This window comes from Gavia stellata, chromosome 4, assembly GCF_030936135.1.
Source record: "Gavia stellata isolate bGavSte3 chromosome 4, bGavSte3.hap2, whole genome shotgun sequence".
NCBI lineage: Eukaryota > Metazoa > Chordata > Aves > Gaviiformes > Gaviidae > Gavia > Gavia stellata.
The window spans coordinates 36306304-36323351 of NC_082597.1; the positions used below are offsets into that span (position 1 = coordinate 36306304).

The 17048-nt window shown below is 35.5% G+C and overlaps 1 protein-coding gene across 2 annotated transcripts in view; it reads left to right on the plus strand.

The window, feature by feature from the left end:
* SLC16A7 (solute carrier family 16 member 7) overlaps positions 1-14088 on the plus strand; it is a 90336-nt gene extending 76248 nt beyond the window's left edge. The window contains exons 3-6 of one of the 2 annotated variants that reach the window (XR_009483950.1): positions 1230-1373; positions 3082-3894; positions 6535-7060; positions 11637-14088. Coding sequence is in view for 1 of the 2 variants with exons in the window: in XM_059815919.1 (XP_059671902.1) it covers positions 1230-1373; positions 3082-3894; positions 6535-6806 (1229 nt within the window). In the remaining variant the exon portion in view is untranslated. Of the gene's footprint in view, positions 1-1229; positions 1374-3081; positions 3895-6534 lie in introns of both variants that reach the window. The other variant, XM_059815919.1, reaches the window with a different exon arrangement.
* Positions 14089-17048: the final 2960 nt, after the last annotated feature.

Below are 17048 nucleotides of genomic sequence, written 5' to 3' on the forward strand. Positions count from 1 at the left end.
TTTGTTGTTGATATGCAAGTAGTAATCAACATTCACAGTACATCCATAATAATACTTTAATACCTTTAAGGAAATTCAAACAGTGGAGTCTAAAATAACACTGTACCTATGAAAATACACTTAAATTTGGTTGGATTGGGCTTTTTCACATTGTGGAGTTTCTGGCATTTATTCCTTTAGATATTTATAAAGAGAGGACTTAAAACTGTTACCAGTACAGTGAATTATTTGCAGTGAAATCAGATGCAGATCTTGGCATTCCACTTTATGCCAGGTGCCTGCTTTATCTTGAGTTTGAAATGTATTACTTTTTATTATGGTTTTTTTTTTTAACTTTTGAATTGCGTAAGTTTAGTTATTGCAAAAACAAGACTATTCGTAATGGTTTGGGCCAAATATAGTACAGTCAGATGGTATGCAGGTTTACCTAAAGAGCTTTGACAACCTCTTAATCTTGATATGTAATACACCATCTATTCTCGTCACGGTCGTTTAAAAAACATATAATGCATGTCATGCTAAATTGCACACTAACTGTTTGTTTAGCATGGACATAATTACACCATAAACTGAATTGCAGTTGAAACTGAAAAATGGACCTATAGCAGTATTTTCAAAGTTTATAGGTCTTTATGCTAAACCACATCTTAGATTTTCCCAGACAACCTATAGTCATCTTACTGCCCATTAACACTTCTTTCTGGATGAGGTAAGGGAAAATGAGCCTCAGGGGCTAGAGATTTACATTTTGATTTGACAATATTTTTAAGTCTATGTGTAGTTTTAAGTAGGGGTCCAGGACATGCTACAATATTAAGATCAATTATTAGTTTGTTTGCCTGGAGATTCCTACTGCTCTGTAGGTAGAGTTTTGATATCTGCCTCATACTTGAAATTCTTCAGTCCTTGCACTTTCAAAACTTCCATTGACCGATCTCAGTATTGATTGCTTGTGAACTGTAACAATCCCTCTTGCTTGTCTGATGTCTTTAATCTTTTGATCCATCTCCATGACTAATCAATATTTATATTGTCATGGAGGCAATTTATCCACATCCAGGCTCATGTGCCTGCAAACTCACAAAGCGTATTTATAAGACAAATCAGTATAAAAACAGCTAAACCTTTTCTGGGATGGAAGAGTAAGGCATTCCAACATATCCTAAACACAAAGACATGTATGATGGAGTTACCTGTTACCTGTTAATGTATTTTCTTTCCACCGACAGGTCCCATAAGCAGCATTTTGGTGAATAAGTACGGTAGCCGGCCTGTGATGATAGCAGGAGGTATCCTGTGTTCATTTGGTATGATTGCTTCCTCTTTCTGCAATAGTGTCCTGGAACTTTATGTATGTATTGGTGTCGTTGGAGGTAAGAGTCCTGTTTAAAAGGGATTATCATATCATATCATATCATATCATATCATATCATATCATATCATATCACATCACATCACATCACATCACATCATAATCATATCATATCATATTGTATCGTATCATATTGTATCGTATCGTATCATATCATATCTTATTATATTGTATTATTTCTAATACTGTTCTACCAATGAGCCTTACTGATCAAGAACCCACTGTGCAAGGCGTTGTACAAATGCAAACCAAGAAGGTAGCAAGATCAGTTCATTTCAGCTGAACTATCTAATCCTTTAAATTAGCTGGTATGATGTTAAATTATTTCTTAGTATATTTCAGGAACAACTGATGATTTTATTCAATAAATGCTGTATGTATGTACTGTTCCACACTGCAGTGTAATTATGGTATAAAAATTGATTGGCTCGTGACAGCACTTATTACAGTCATTTGTGTAGAATTTCACATTCATTCTTTTAGCTTTCAATCATGTTGCATTTCAAACGGCATGGCAGAGGCTAGCAAAATTCTAGTAAAAATACAAAAGCTAGTACCAGCTTTCTGTAGGTTTGTACATACATATACTCTCACAGATAAGTATAACAACTTTCAGTTCAACAGTTTTCTGTTTAAAATCCCCCAGTGTCAATCCCCAAATAAAATTATTCATATATCATCAAAGGCCTGGATATTGCCTAAGGCAATGCACCAAAGTGATCATAAAGCCAGCAAATTAAATAACTTCCTTATCAAAAGTTGTGGGGTTTTTTTTAAAACTACCTCCTCAGAATAAGGCAGGCAAGCAAGGTGAACTATTGGCAGGTAATAAATGAATGAGATAGTGCTTGTTCCTATATTCAAGCTCATCTTTCTTTATGATGGGACTAAAGGAGTCCTTCTTTGTTCAGTGACTATTTCTTAAAGCTCTTAAAGCTCCTAAACTTGGGGCTCACTGAAAGAATAAAGTCAGGATGCAGGAATGGGCCTATCAGAGAAGAAAACTTCTCTCCTGTGCCATTCAGCAAATGCATAGCTACTTTGACTTTATTGCCTAGATATCTTAATACAGAGAGAAGGCCTAGAGGTTCAGCTTATACAGTCAGCTGATGTGGATGGGTCGTCTGCTCCCATGCATGTCCTTTACAACTCTTCCACCTTTAATAGTGACTTCCATACCTGGGGAAGTGGAGATAAAAGTGCTTCAGAATGATTAGCCATTTTAAGCTCCACTTTTGTACACAAGTTTGATCTTAAATAGGGCTGGAAATAAGAAATGAGGAGATTTATGCATTTAAATAAACCCTGCATTCATTGTAGCCGAGGTGACATTTAATAACTTTTGTGAAATGAGCCAAGAGAGAATTGCATTATAGCTTAGTAAATATAAAAATGGTGAGTCAAGGCACTGATACTATCATTCCTCTGTGATTCCCCTGTCTCTGTCATTGCTGAAACACAACGAGGAGTTTTAGCTTTTATTGCAGTGCTACAGGGGGAAATGGCAGAATGCCACCATGACACAGTCTTGGCATTAACACACATGGACAGCAATGAAGCTGTATTTTGTTCTCTGATGCTAGTTGGTTTCTGTCTTCATTGGGAATCACTGGATTAGATACTGGTCATTTTAAAAATAACTTGAAAGAGGTGTGATATGTTTTTTAGTGCATGACCTTCAATAATACTGCCTTTTATGTGTTTTTTAGGTCTGGGTTTAGCATTCAACTTACAGCCTGCCTTGACCATGATTGGCAAGTATTTCTATAAGAAGCGTCCCATTGCTAATGGATTGGCCATGGCTGGAAGTCCAGTGTTTCTGAGCACGTTGGCACCTCTCAATCAATTCCTCTTTAATGCATTTGGCTGGAAAGGAAGCTTTCTCATTCTGGGAGGACTTCTTTTGAACTGCTGTGTGGCTGGGTCACTCATGAGACCTGTTGGACCGAAAACAGTCCCTCCTGTGAAAAAAGATGTTGAAAAAGGCACAGGAGATTCTACCTTGCACAAAAACAACAAGAAGTCTTTTTGGCAAACTATGAATAAGTACCTAGATCTGTCCCTCTTCAAACACAGAGGGTTTCTGATCTATTTGTCAGGAAATGTCATTATGTTTATCGGTTTCTTCGCTCCAATAGTATTCCTGGCTCCTTATGCCAAGCACAAGGGAATTGATGAATATTCTGCTGCTTTTTTGCTATCTATCTTAGCCTTTGTAGACATGTTTGCTAGGCCTTCGATGGGACTCGTAGCAAACTCCAAGTTTATCCGGCCAAAGATTCAGTACTTTTTTAGTTTTGCTGTCTTGTACAATGGCATCTGTCATATCTTGTGCCCTCTGGCAACAAATTACACTGGCTTGGTGATATATGCTGTATTTTTTGGGTTTGCATTTGGAATGGTTAGCAGCGTTCTTTTTGAGACATTGATGGACCTCGTTGGGGCTGCCAGATTTTCCAGTGCGGTTGGACTTGTCACCATCGTGGAATGTTGCCCTGTGCTCATAGGCCCTCCTCTAGGAGGTAAGAATCTCTTTTATTCCATTTTTTCAGACATTACAGCATAAATTTGCAATTTAGTATTGAATTAATATAAACATTATTCTTAATGTTATTTAATGTTTTCTGTGTGACTAGGAATGTACTGTAGCAGCAGTGCACTGCATCAATTATCTTTGCACTTTATAGCTGCAGATCCACATGAGACTCTAAAGGCATACATTGCATTCATGTGCAGTAGATAGATTAAGAGCGTATGTCTACTGGCCCATAAATCCATGCCATAAATGTATGTTTTCCTGACAGCCCATAGCGCTAACTTTGCAGCCTTGATTTACATGTATTCAACTCCAATTTGCTCTTTGCCAACACAGTTCTTGCTCTCTTGAATTAGTCAAACCTACTGGTCAGTTTTTGTGAAGATCTGACAGTGACTTACAGTTTCTCTAACCTAATGGCGTCTAGAGGAGCACCTGCATAAATTTAAAATAGCAACTTCAGTTTGCCCAAATAGAGAGGATTTCTAGAGAGAAGAAAACAGTAGGGGGGTGCCAGAAAGGACAGGGGCATGCTCAGCAGCCTAGGCAGGGTGCGTGCCTGGTGGGATTCCAGCGCAGTGTTGTGGAGCGTTGCACCCTGGTATGATTTCACACCACAGCCTCACTCTCAGCCAGTCCTTTAGCCTGTTTCTATAGTCAACAGATATGTGTAAGGCAATTCCGAGTGTGAACCATCCTACATTGATTAAAAGATAGCAATGTTGCCACCTTCTCTCTTTTGAGTGTAAGGGGAGCTTAAAGGGAGCCTAGGTGTATACCTTGGACTATATTCGTAACTTTGGGGCTTCAAGCACCAAAAAAGATGAAGAGTCCTACCTAAAGTATTTTCTGTTTGCTAGCTTTTTAGTCAGTATCTAGTAATGCTGTTTGTTAGTAACTTTTATAATCTTAAGGTTTCTGATCATATAAGAGACTAAAGAAATAGATGCTCAAATCTTATTGAAAAGTATCTGTGAAATATGTGTGTGTGTGTTGCAGTGTAAGCCCAACAATATGAAAATATAAAGATACTGAGATTACCAGCCTTGTGGACATACACAATACCCACATAAGCAGAGCCACAAAAGTCAGCAAGATTATGTGTGCCTAAAACCACTTACAATTATCAAAGTATTTTGAGGATTACTCTCACTATTTTTATGAAAATAGCATTGTTGAGTGAAATTTTAAATATGACAAAATAATTCCACTCACTTCAGTACAATAATTTTTGTACAAGTAAATGTTTAATAGTCCTCAAGATACTCCATATTTCCCTCATCTTTTAACATACAAATCCATTTTGGTAATGGTAGAACAAAATATATTCTTCTCACACAGACTCTTCCTATGCCACCTAGTGGGGGGACTGAGCATGTGACCGCTGGAGTCTGGCCTTTTCAGTCAGGTTCTGAAATCAATATTAATATTAACTCTAAAGATATTAAATCTACTATTTATGGAGCAATAGCATATGCAATTACTTATTTTTCATTATATTAGCTTTGCAGAAGTTTTGAAAAGCATGTGTTTATGCTATAACTGTATGAATAATTGATTTATCTTGGTAAACAGACACACCAAAGGGGATGAGCACACGGGAAAGCTAAATTCCAGTTTTGACTAGTTCATATCCTTTAAAATATTATGCTGAAGTAATGTTAATGCAGAATCAGTTTTATGAGACTGCTCATCGGTAAAAAACAGTCTATGGTACTATTTACTCTAATAGGTGAATTACACAGTTGCAGTGCTATTTGAGTTTTTCCTAATACTAGGCTTGTAAAATGAAGAAAATACTAAAATAATTTGATTGTTTGTAAATGGGTATCAGGCGACTAAGCTGGCATTATGGCTTCAACCCAGTAAAAGCATCTAAATACATACTAAATCGAAGTGCGCAGGTTATCCTGTGAATTTCAATGACAGTGTAGCAGAGTTCAGAGCTAAATAGTTGGATACATGCAAATGTTGATCTGGCAGTTTGGAAAATTTAGAAAGAATGGCTCATTAAGTGGAAGAACAGTTATATTTTATTTTCCTTGTCATGATCAAATTAATCGTAGAGGTGTGGGTGTAATTTTTAGGTACAGGCTTCAGAGTTCAAAACTCAGCAGCTGAGCATGATAGCTGAAAGGACAAGCCTTTCTATCTCTTTCACCAATCACAGGAAAGTAAAAACGAAAAGCAAGCAGTTGATGCACAGTGACAGCAGCCTAAAAAGGCACATACCTCTTCATCCTATTGTCTGTATGCAGCCTCTGTGAGTGTCAGACACTCACTCCAAAACAATAGGAAACAAAATTAGGAGGTGAATAAAATAATAAGACAATGAAAGAATGAAAATGAAAGAACTAAAAACCTGTCTGTCATTATTCGTTAAGCTTTACTTACTTTGTTCTTCAATATTTTATCATTGTCAGTGATTCCAATGACATCTGCTAGCAATACGGGTTTTGTTCGAGTTCCACTATATATGTTAGACCATTTGAACATGTTGAAAATGCTTTTCTGCTCCAACTTCAAAACCAGGCAATACATAGATATTTCTCCTAGGGAAAGATCTGGATTGTATTGGGTATTCTATTCTAAAGATTCTTTCTCTCTTCATGTCTTTGTATTTCAGGTTGGTTAGTGGATGTTACTGGTGAATATCAGTACATGTATTTTGTCTGCGGAGTGATTGTGATTGTGGCCAGTATCTGGTTGTTCATTGGCAATGCCATTAACTACAGGCTTTTGGCAAAAGAAAAGAAGTTAGAAGATGAGAAGCAGAAAGCACAGAAGAACGCTGACTCGAAGGAAGCAGAACCATTAACAAACAATGAGAATGAAGATGCTGCCAGCAGAGCTGATAAAGCTCTTGAAGATCCTTCAGAAAGAGAAACCAATATTTAATCTGCATCATAGCTCAGAAGGCAACATTTATGACTTCCATTAGAAATATGTCTTCAAGACACAGGCCAGGTTTTGTGGTAATAATGATCAGACACAATATTGGATGGGAACAGATTTTTGCCCTGTGGCAATACTCTGAGTTAAATTACTATCTACAGTTTATTTATTTCAGTGATACAAAATTGAGATTACAGAGGTAGTGACTCCATGCAAATGAGTCCATCAAACTATGACTCTGGACAATCAAGAGTCAGGTAATATAAAGCCTTCCAATGACAAACAGTTTTGTTTTAAAAGTGTATCTAATGCAAAAGTATCTCTTACTCTTATTTGGGAAGGCACTTTGTGTTCATCTTTAGAGTATTGTTAAAGTCTGTTGAAATAATCTGCCCAAACTGTACTTACCACTAATATTAAAAAGAATATAAGCTCAAAGATTTGTTTCAAAAGAGACAGAGTACCTGAGTGAAGGACACTGAAACTTTTTTCTCTTTTGTATGCCCACTAGATCATAAAAGATACATTATGTCTGTATAAACAGTTATAATATGGATGTAAAAGTTAAGGCTAGAAGATGAACAATTGGTGGGCACCATCTCTAAAATACAATAAACAGCTGACTTACAATATATTCCAGAAGTTTTTTCCTCCTGTGGTAGCTGACTACATTGTACTTCAACATACACATTTGAGCACAAAGTACGTTCAGGCCTCACTAATTCAAACTATACTAAAATCTGCCTGTATATAAAAGGATTTAAAACCAAGATTTACATTGCTAGCAAGAGTGGCAATTAGTTTGTTCGGTTATGCATTCCCGTATGGCTGAAGGAACTGTATTGGACTGTGAAGCCTTCTTCCTAAAGGGACTAGATTCAGAACCTGCTGATGTTAAAAGGATACTTAACCTTGGCTTTTTTGGCCTGAATCAGTTTCATGGCAACGACTTCAAAGTAGATGCTTAGGCATATTGGCAAGTCATTAGTTGTTAGTCTACTGTGAGGAGATTTAAGGTCTAACTTGAGGTCTTTGCAGACAGGTAACTTTACACCAGTTCTCACCTCCCTTTCCCATGTATTTAGTGAAAAGCTACTTCTTTTTTGTAATGCCAGTTCGAGCAAAAGTGCTGCAAGGCACATTGACAGTGCTAGTCTGGAAGCTTTGTATTGATGTATCATTTTTGTGCAGGGTATTTGGTCCTCTGTCTACAGTTTCACACAGACACTCATATCAATTAAAATGTACACAATTGTTCCTCTGCCTTTAGGTGAAAGAAAGCATAAGTCTACAATTTTACTTTACAGAAATTAGCATTGCATTTGAAAGCTAAAAGTGCAAGCTTCTGAAGGTGAAAATATTTCTGTTCTATTTGGAGGTGAGGAAAGGTACTATTCATTTTGGAGAGATGCATATAAATGCCTCAGAAATTGTTAAAATTAAGGGTCTGATTCCTAAAACATTTATGCACTGTTTATGCAGAATACACATACATTCAATTCAGGGAAAAGAATATAATTCATTTTAACCCTCTTTTAAATCTCAAAAAGTTGCAAATCTATTGGACAAACAGCTGTGTTAAACATGCTTTGAAGTGCCAATAACAAAAGAAAAAAATGGATAGTAAAATCCAGCAACTATGTGAGTGCTTTTAAGAAAGAGTAGTGTTCAGTATTATTGTTTTCATTCCTCTAAAAATTTTGGTAGTGCTTGCTTCTGTTTTGCTGGGTTATCATCTTATATACTATGAACTTCCACAGTAATGCTGAACTTTTTCATTATCTCAGCACCGTTTTGGGGGAGAAGCATCATGGATCTACTCACAGCATGGTACAGAAATTAATACCTACTTTTTACCTAATTATATGCAGGAAAACCGAACACCTTCTACAAGTCCTGTAATTTTATAGGTCCATCAGCAACAAAATATGTGCATTTCAGAGTTTTGGGAGAGAATATGGGTTACATGCTCAGATTTGAGCAGTGAACTGTGTAAAGGAGAATGATTTAGTCCCAGTAAAATTACAGTTCCTCTCCCAGCCCCCAGCTTGTGAGAAGAAATAAATGCATTGTACCTCCTTCCGAACCATAGCCCTGCCAGCACCCCATGAGGTAAAAGCGTTGCTCTGGTTTTGGCTATACAAACATACAGGGTGAATTCCAAGATCTGTGAAGGCCCTATGTGCCCAGAGCCAGAAAGTGATGAGGAGTTTCATAGACCCTAAGCTTTCATACAGTGAGGAATATCAGTTATAAATACTGGATTGTAAAAGATGAGCTGAAATTTTAGCTAAAGAGTAGTCATCAGGAACATCACTCTGCTCTTGACAGCACGTGGTAGAAAGGCAGAGATTATTTGAAAAGACATGAATACAGAGGCTGAACCAAAATGACTGAGGCAAAATTCTAGGTGCTTATTATCTCTTTGCAAAAAACAGCGTGATTAAGAATATAGGGTAGAAGACAAGAAGTGTCGAGTTTTGACTTAAGTCTGTTAAAAGTTGCTGTTGAGTAAATTATGGACTCAGAATAAAGATGATAATAAAAGGCTCTCAGGAAACATGCAGGCAACTAACCAGTTCTATGCAGGATCACAGAATACGATGCAACATGGCATAGGAAATAAGGGAAAAACAAGGTTCCTCGAGCCATAGACACATGACCACCAGTACAAAAATTATGTTACTATCTCAGAGGAAATAAAAATTTATATAAACACAACCTCTGCAGAGCTAGTACTATTTCATCTCTGGTCAATTATGTTAAAAAATAATAGGAATGAAAGAGCTGCTTTACCACCACTCGCCAACGTGCAATTTTTAATCCCGTAGGGTAAAATGACGTAGCAGGCAACTGGAGCAATATAAAGTATGAACTGAGTCAAGTGAAACATTTCCTTACACCTCTTTCATTACGTTTCCTAATAATATTAGCAACAAATTAAGAAACATCAGAATACTCTTGATATTACTGAATATTAAGGAAGTTAAAATCCAGAGATGAATGAAGAAAATTGGAACCATATCTATGCAAAAACTGCCTGGAATTAAAAAACTGTGTCTTCCAAATAACAGGTCCTAAAGGGGCAATTGCCTTTTATATGTAGCTCCTATTGCTGAAAGTAATAATAATAATAATAAATTGCCTTGAATCAATTCTATACTGAGCAGCAAAGTAGCAAAATGAGTATAACCTGCCTTCAAACCCCTGAATATCACTCTTACTTGCACTGAGCTACAATTTGTACTGCAAATCATTTCATCATTACATTTCTGCTTTCAGGATAAGACCTGGGTATATACTATCTCTCTAAATCCCCCTGGTTTCTTTTAATTACCTCAGCCCCAGTCTGGACCACTGCAGGGTCATGACTAAGAGATGCCCCCGCCCTACAATCAAGAAATGTACTCTCAAACTTCAAGACATACCAGATGCATCTGTTATGCACTATGGAGGCTGTAGTCTCTGTCAGTCAGTGCAAGCAAATCCTTAATTGCTCTTAATCTCATTTATACTCATGTACACTTCATCCTCTTCATTTCTCTGCCACAATATCACTGAGCCTAATTATCATCTTGATCTTATTTGATCAATCAAGAAAAATAATGCCAATTTTAAAATTAGTAGGAAAGGGGATAACATCAATAATGTTTTTCCTGTTTAACATCAAGGTTAAATTTCAAGTAGTTTTGGAGTAGATATCCCAGTATTTTTATCTCTCTAGGGTTTTTTTCACATCGTACTCTAGTAGCTGGAGGGTTCTTCTGTATTGCCCTTTCCAAATCCAGAGAAAGACTTCTCACCAATAATTCTCTGTAATTTTTCAAGAACATATCAAAAGTTCACGCCTCCCACCTCTCACCATTGAACTGGTTGCAAATGTTGTCAGTTCTGTATTTCCATTAAGTTCACAAAAGTATCTTTTTGTATGAAATTCTGTAGCATAAGTAGTCAGATTACAATCCTTTTATTTCAGGAGTGTGATTTGTGAACTGTTTTGACAAGAGTTAGGGAAAGTCTTATTTTATCTTCAAATAGATTTTTTTTAATGATGCTGTCCCTATGAGAGGAAGTTCAACTTTACTTACTGCTGAAGCGAATGGCAGCAATTTCTCTGACATCATGATTCAAAATTCACATGAATTTTAATGGTCTTTTTGCATATCAGCATCCAGTGTGCTTAAAAAACATTTGGCAGCGTGTACATAATTGTTCCTCCTAGGGAACTCTCGTTCCTCTTGACGGTTCCCCACCCCCGCCCCCCACCCTGTTCTCCATTTTGATGTAACAAAGAATTTTGGCCTGGCATTTCTTAAGTGCTTTCTTGTCATTCTGTGACCTCGAATGCCTAAGCAACATTTTCGCTTGCTACTTTTAGGTCTGGATGGTTGTGAGTATTAGTGGGGAGGTATTATTCAGATAGATGATACATAATAAGCTACAGATACCACATAGAGCCAGATTTGGGGCAGCCATTGGGATTTCACTGAACAAAGCCAGTGACCACTTTTATAGACAAACATGCTGTAACTGATACTGACAATTTTGCATACAACAAAATTGAATCCAAGCAACTTTTGTTAGTTTCTGTATAGATGACTATTTTTATACTCACAGAGAGGAATATAAAGGGAATTTTTAAATAATTATTTTCTGAGATGACATATCAATTTTAACAAGGCTATCCGGATTTTTTTGGGGGTGGGTGCTTTTCTGATATTTGTGCATATATATATATTGAAAAGGTTTGTGTGTAGTATCGCCTTTTTGATCACAATTTGCATAAGCGTTGCTATGTAATTTTGACATAATTTGCATGTTGTTGTTTTGCAGTTCAAATTTTTCTCATCGTCTACCTCTCATTTGAAGTTTGGAGACTTGCACAACCCTGGAAGAATACAGTTAACAAAAAGCATAATGATAAAACCTGCACAGACTATTAGAAAGTCTCCCAAATATTTGAATCTACTTACAGTTCTGGTTTTAAGACAGTGCATATTTATGACCAAATTCTTGTATCAATTGGCATAGCTTTATTAAATCTGAAGATTTAACCCATACTGGTGTAGTTTTTACATCACTGAATTGGTCTAAAAACTCAATGTGTCATTTAGATAACCAAAGTCTACTGCCCTTTCTGTGAGATGCTGGCCATCCTCTTTTTTTGGTTCTCTTTCCATTTCTGAGTTAGCAGAAGTAATTGAATGGAAACATTACATAGATAATACATCCAAACAGTTTTAATAAGTAATACAGAATACTTTACATTTTGCCTCCCTGAAAAAAAGAACCTTCTTTGGTTTAGAAATAATACAGAACTTTAGCTTGCCCCCCCACCTTTTGTGGGGCAGGTGAGGGAGATGGTCACAAAACGTTCGGCTGAGGCCAAGGAATAATGTTTATTCTTCATAGGCTCTTTGCAAAACCAGAGATGATTATTTCTTCAAAGATATTCTTCTTTTTAGTCTGCAAACCATTTTTGCCTTCTAGGACCTAGTACAAATTCCACTGAAGCCAACATAAAAAAACTGCTTTCAAAGTCAAAGAGCTTTATCAGACATTGGAGGCGAGGTGGCTTCAGTGGAGGCTTCAGCCTTATTTTCTCCATATCACATCTCAGGAGTATCAGATATAACACAGCAAATGCAGGACTTGTTGCAACTGGCAAATTTAGCTATGCCTGCATAATATTCCTAATGAAACAGTCACTAAATTAACGCACAATATGTATTTTTTTAATAGCCTATGTAAATAAAAAAAGTCAAACATAAACTCTGAATGTAGAATATAAAATATAGAGGTTGTATTTAAATAAATATCTGAAGAAATCTGTTTAACCCCAAAGGAAATTATCTATTTCCTTTCAAGCCTTCCTTCAGCAGTTTATAATTCTCATTTTTGTTATTTCCAGAGAAAATGGTTTATGTCTTTTGGGAATGTATATATGGATTTATATATAAGGGAATATATGCACATATGTGTGTGTATATGTATTCCCCTGTATATAAAACTCTAGTTTATATATATTATATATATTTGTGTATATATAAAATATATATAATGTCTTGGAGTAAGTTGCATACTGTGCCTGATAAATGAAGCTTATTTGTAAGCAGATAAAAGATTTCAGCAAATGACAGAAAAATTTAAAGGCTTCCTACAAGAGTATATGTTATTATTTTTCAGTTTCTGCTGGTTTTATTTATATTAGAAATTCACTCAGAAAACAGCAGTATTACAAAACACTGGTATTTCAGTTCTGACTCAATTCAAAGTGGCCAAAGATCACTGAGAATGTTCATTGTTGTTAGACTGTAAAACCTACCCTGTTGGTGGAAGGGTTGGTTGGTTGGTTGTTTTTGCTGTGGAAGTATCAACTAGATGATTTCCGAACAGACTGCAACATGTAGGCTGAGTTTTCATCTGTTGTAGTATCTATCTATGAGAAGATCATATGAGGTATTGAGGGACATGATATTCTTTTAAAAAGTATGGAGAATGAGGATACTCAAGGCCCTGCAAACAATATTCCTGTCAAATTATTATGGGAAACTCTCCAGAACACTAAGCTCTAAACACTGTCAATTTTTCGTACCTTTTCCAGGGTTAGTTTTTTCATTTTGTCTGCAAGTAGGCAAGCTGGTGAAAAGTCTACATTTGTCTCTGACTGTTTAAAAGTTCTACCTTAAAGTTACTGAGAGATTTTTTCAGAGTGGTACATAAAGCACTTACATAAATACCTTTCCTGATGTGTGATATAGGTGCATTTTCTACTTATAGCCTACTTGGAAAATTCACCATATCTGCAGTCTACCAACAGAACTTGGTATTGCTATGCAATAATTAAACATGCAGTAGCCATTGTTGTTGACTAACAAATTTTTTTCTTCCTTTTTGTATTTTGAAATACTGTACGGTTTTTACTTGAATATATTGGCTAGATTTTTTCTTTTTTTTTGACAATCATTTGTTAGCGAGAGGTGCTATTTATGTTCCAAAGAGATCTGGGTGAATGATAACATTCTCTTTCTAGATGCCAAATCTGTTTTTTGACCTGATAAAATTCATTGTTCATAATGTATAGTAACCCTGTAAAATGCTTATGCACTGCATTACATTGTATTTAAATACATACTTGCTCATTAACTTCTATTCCAGGCTTGTACTAGTGTCTAATATGTCAAGTTTGTCCATATATATTTATGGAAAATTACAATGAAAAATGTGTATGATAAACAATTGGGAAAAAAAAAAAAAGAAAAATGAAAATAAAATCTCCATGTAAATTTTCTGAAAGGATGTAAATGCTGTTTTTTTAGCGTTTTTGATATTAATTTATTTACACTTTTGTAGTGTGCAAATATTCATAGATATATTAATTGATTCGCTATTCAAATGTAGCTAAGATCTCAAAATCATTTCTCCTTGCATACAGAAGCAGAACTGGGAGATTTCCTGTGCAGGAAAGATACTACGAGCAGCAGAACATGCTACCAGACTCTCGCTGTTCCTAATTCCACCATAATTATGATTTAATCTCATACATTACTCAAATGCCACCTTGACACCCTGGATTCTTCCCCATTACTCTGATTGGGATGTTTTTCTATATTCCATGTACGTGCAATATCATTCATTTATCACTAATACTCATTTTCATACAGAAGAAGAATTTATCAATATGAGTTGGAATAGTGGATGTAGATAACTCTATTTCTTCTCATCTTTCTAAGCATTCCCAGATGCTATGTATTTGTCAATTGACTTAAGGTTATGATTGCTTGCCCCAGTTAAATTAGTGTTTATTTATAGAATGTGATTGGATATCTAAAATTAGAGATATTAAGGAGATATTAGAGATATTAATATTAGAGATACTAACATCCTTTGCATGCTGTCAACACACCTTTTACACAGAAGCACAATAAGCTACTAGGAAACAAAGGTGTAAAAGATGAACTATTGAATAAGAAAGAAATCACTTTGTCTATGAAAGTAAATGGTCTTTATTTTTAGATTTCTAATAACTGTAAAATCTATTTTCAAATAATTTTATCTATAATCTTCTTGATATGGAAGTGTTGATTCAGCTACCAGAGTATATTTAGATTTTGTTTAGATTCTAGGCCCTTGTAATATTTGCATATTTGAGTATTTGTAGTATTCATAAATAATCCATTTTTGGGGATTGACCAAGCAAAATATAAAGTTAAAAATACATAGTGGTAAAATTGTCCCTTTGGCATAATGAACCAGGTATGATATTTAACCCTGCTCAAGGACATTGTTGATATCACTTGCATGCCTAAAGATATGTTGCCTCACTGAATCTGGTTGTATGACTACGACACATCATTGCTGATTAATAGACACTGAATTCAGAAATATCATACCTATTGCTGAGAGTTTGTATTTTGATAGTTCTGTGGCAAGATAGATGGAGACCTCACTCTGTAGTTTGTCTCTAAGGTCAGCTGTTACTATGTTTTCCCACAAATGGTATTTTATTCTAGTAATGAGCCCTTTTAACTCTACTGGTTATCCCAAATTGAGTTAATAGGTTACATTTACCACTGCAGCTCAGCAGTAATCACCTGCACATTTTTATTCCTCTGATCAAGACTTAAAAACATTGCAATTCAGTAAAGTTCCTAATACATAATATGCATATACTATAATACATATAATATATCCCTAACAGTATGTATGTGAACATTTATTTTCCCTCATGCTTTGTCTTCATACTACCTGGTATGCATGCATTTGCCATAGCACATTATGCTTCATTTCACCTTAAACTGAGATAAGACAATCCCTTAGAGATCAGAGATACCAAGTTTATTGTTTAAATATGAAATTAGAATCATAAGCCAAAGAAAAAAAATGGTATATATAGTGCATTAACAATCACCACATAATTGGTGATTGATGTTCACTGGTTGAATAAGTAGTTCAATTTTCATTAAGTGACTTCTAATTTCCAGTGCCTGGTGACACCAAACTGTAAGTATATTCCATGAGGCAACAAATAGGTTAGAATATATCCACCCCTTCGAACAACTGTTTTTCTCATAGAAACTTCCTACAGGATCCTATTGTATAATGTAATGATGTTTTCACCTCAAAAATGAGATGTAAAAACATGATTCTGCTGTTTCTTTGACTAGCATGAGACCTGAGTCTTGCAGTCTTTTCTGTACAAAGGAACTCCTGAGCTAATCCACAGTTCCACTGTTTTTCTCAGAAGATATAAAAAAAGATGATTTACCTGGAGAAAATCCAGAAACACTCAGGCAGAATGATTTTTTAAGGACACTTAACCCCCTTTTTGTCCATTAGCACAGATGGATCTTAAAACATGTGGAACTGTATTTCCTTCAATTCAGTTTAAAATTTTAGAATTGCAGATTCCAGGTATTATTTGCAAATTACCTCAAATCAATATTTCAAATTAGTATATCTGAAAGAAAAGTAAGTTGCAAAAATTAATACTAATCTTAAATGATTTTCTTTTTAGCATTTTGTCAAAATTTAGAGTAAATGGGCCTGGAAGGTAATTAAGTTACTTTCCCTCTTTCATGTGCTCTTCTCCAACCTAACTTTTTCACTTATACTGACCATGCTGAAAAAATTTATTAAGTAATGGATTTTAGCTGCTAGACATGGTTCTTTTTTAAAAAAAAATTACACATAAACAACAACAGTCAGTAAAAAAAAATTGGGGGAAAAAAAAAGTTATTTTCCAAGCATTTGGAGAAGCAAAAACTCTCAGATCTTATGTGATAAAAAGCATCTCTGAGAAATTTCCTGGAAATGGCCAAGTCCCTGTAAACAAAAAACTGAATCAAAATGCATGACTGGAGGAGATACTGTTCAGCATTTGTAGATACCATCCTAAAATCTTGCACGTATTATTTCAATTAAAGATAGAATTAGATGCTAACATCTGGAACTTGTCAATTTTAATTTGAGTGCTTTTAAGCAGTAGTATCTATGCAAGGGTTTCTTTTGTTCCATTACAAAAGCTATGAATTTTCTTTCTTTTGGTATGGCTATTCTTTTCTGAATTTAATTATAATTTTTCCCCCTGGAAATTGTGTAACTGTAGTTAATCAAGCAATATATATTTTCTGTATAAAGCTGTTGCAGATTTATTCTGACAGCAGAGGAGTTTTGGTGCCTTCTATACCAACTACATACGGTCCCAGTCAAGTCTTATGGCTGTTCCCCTTCCTACTTCCCCTT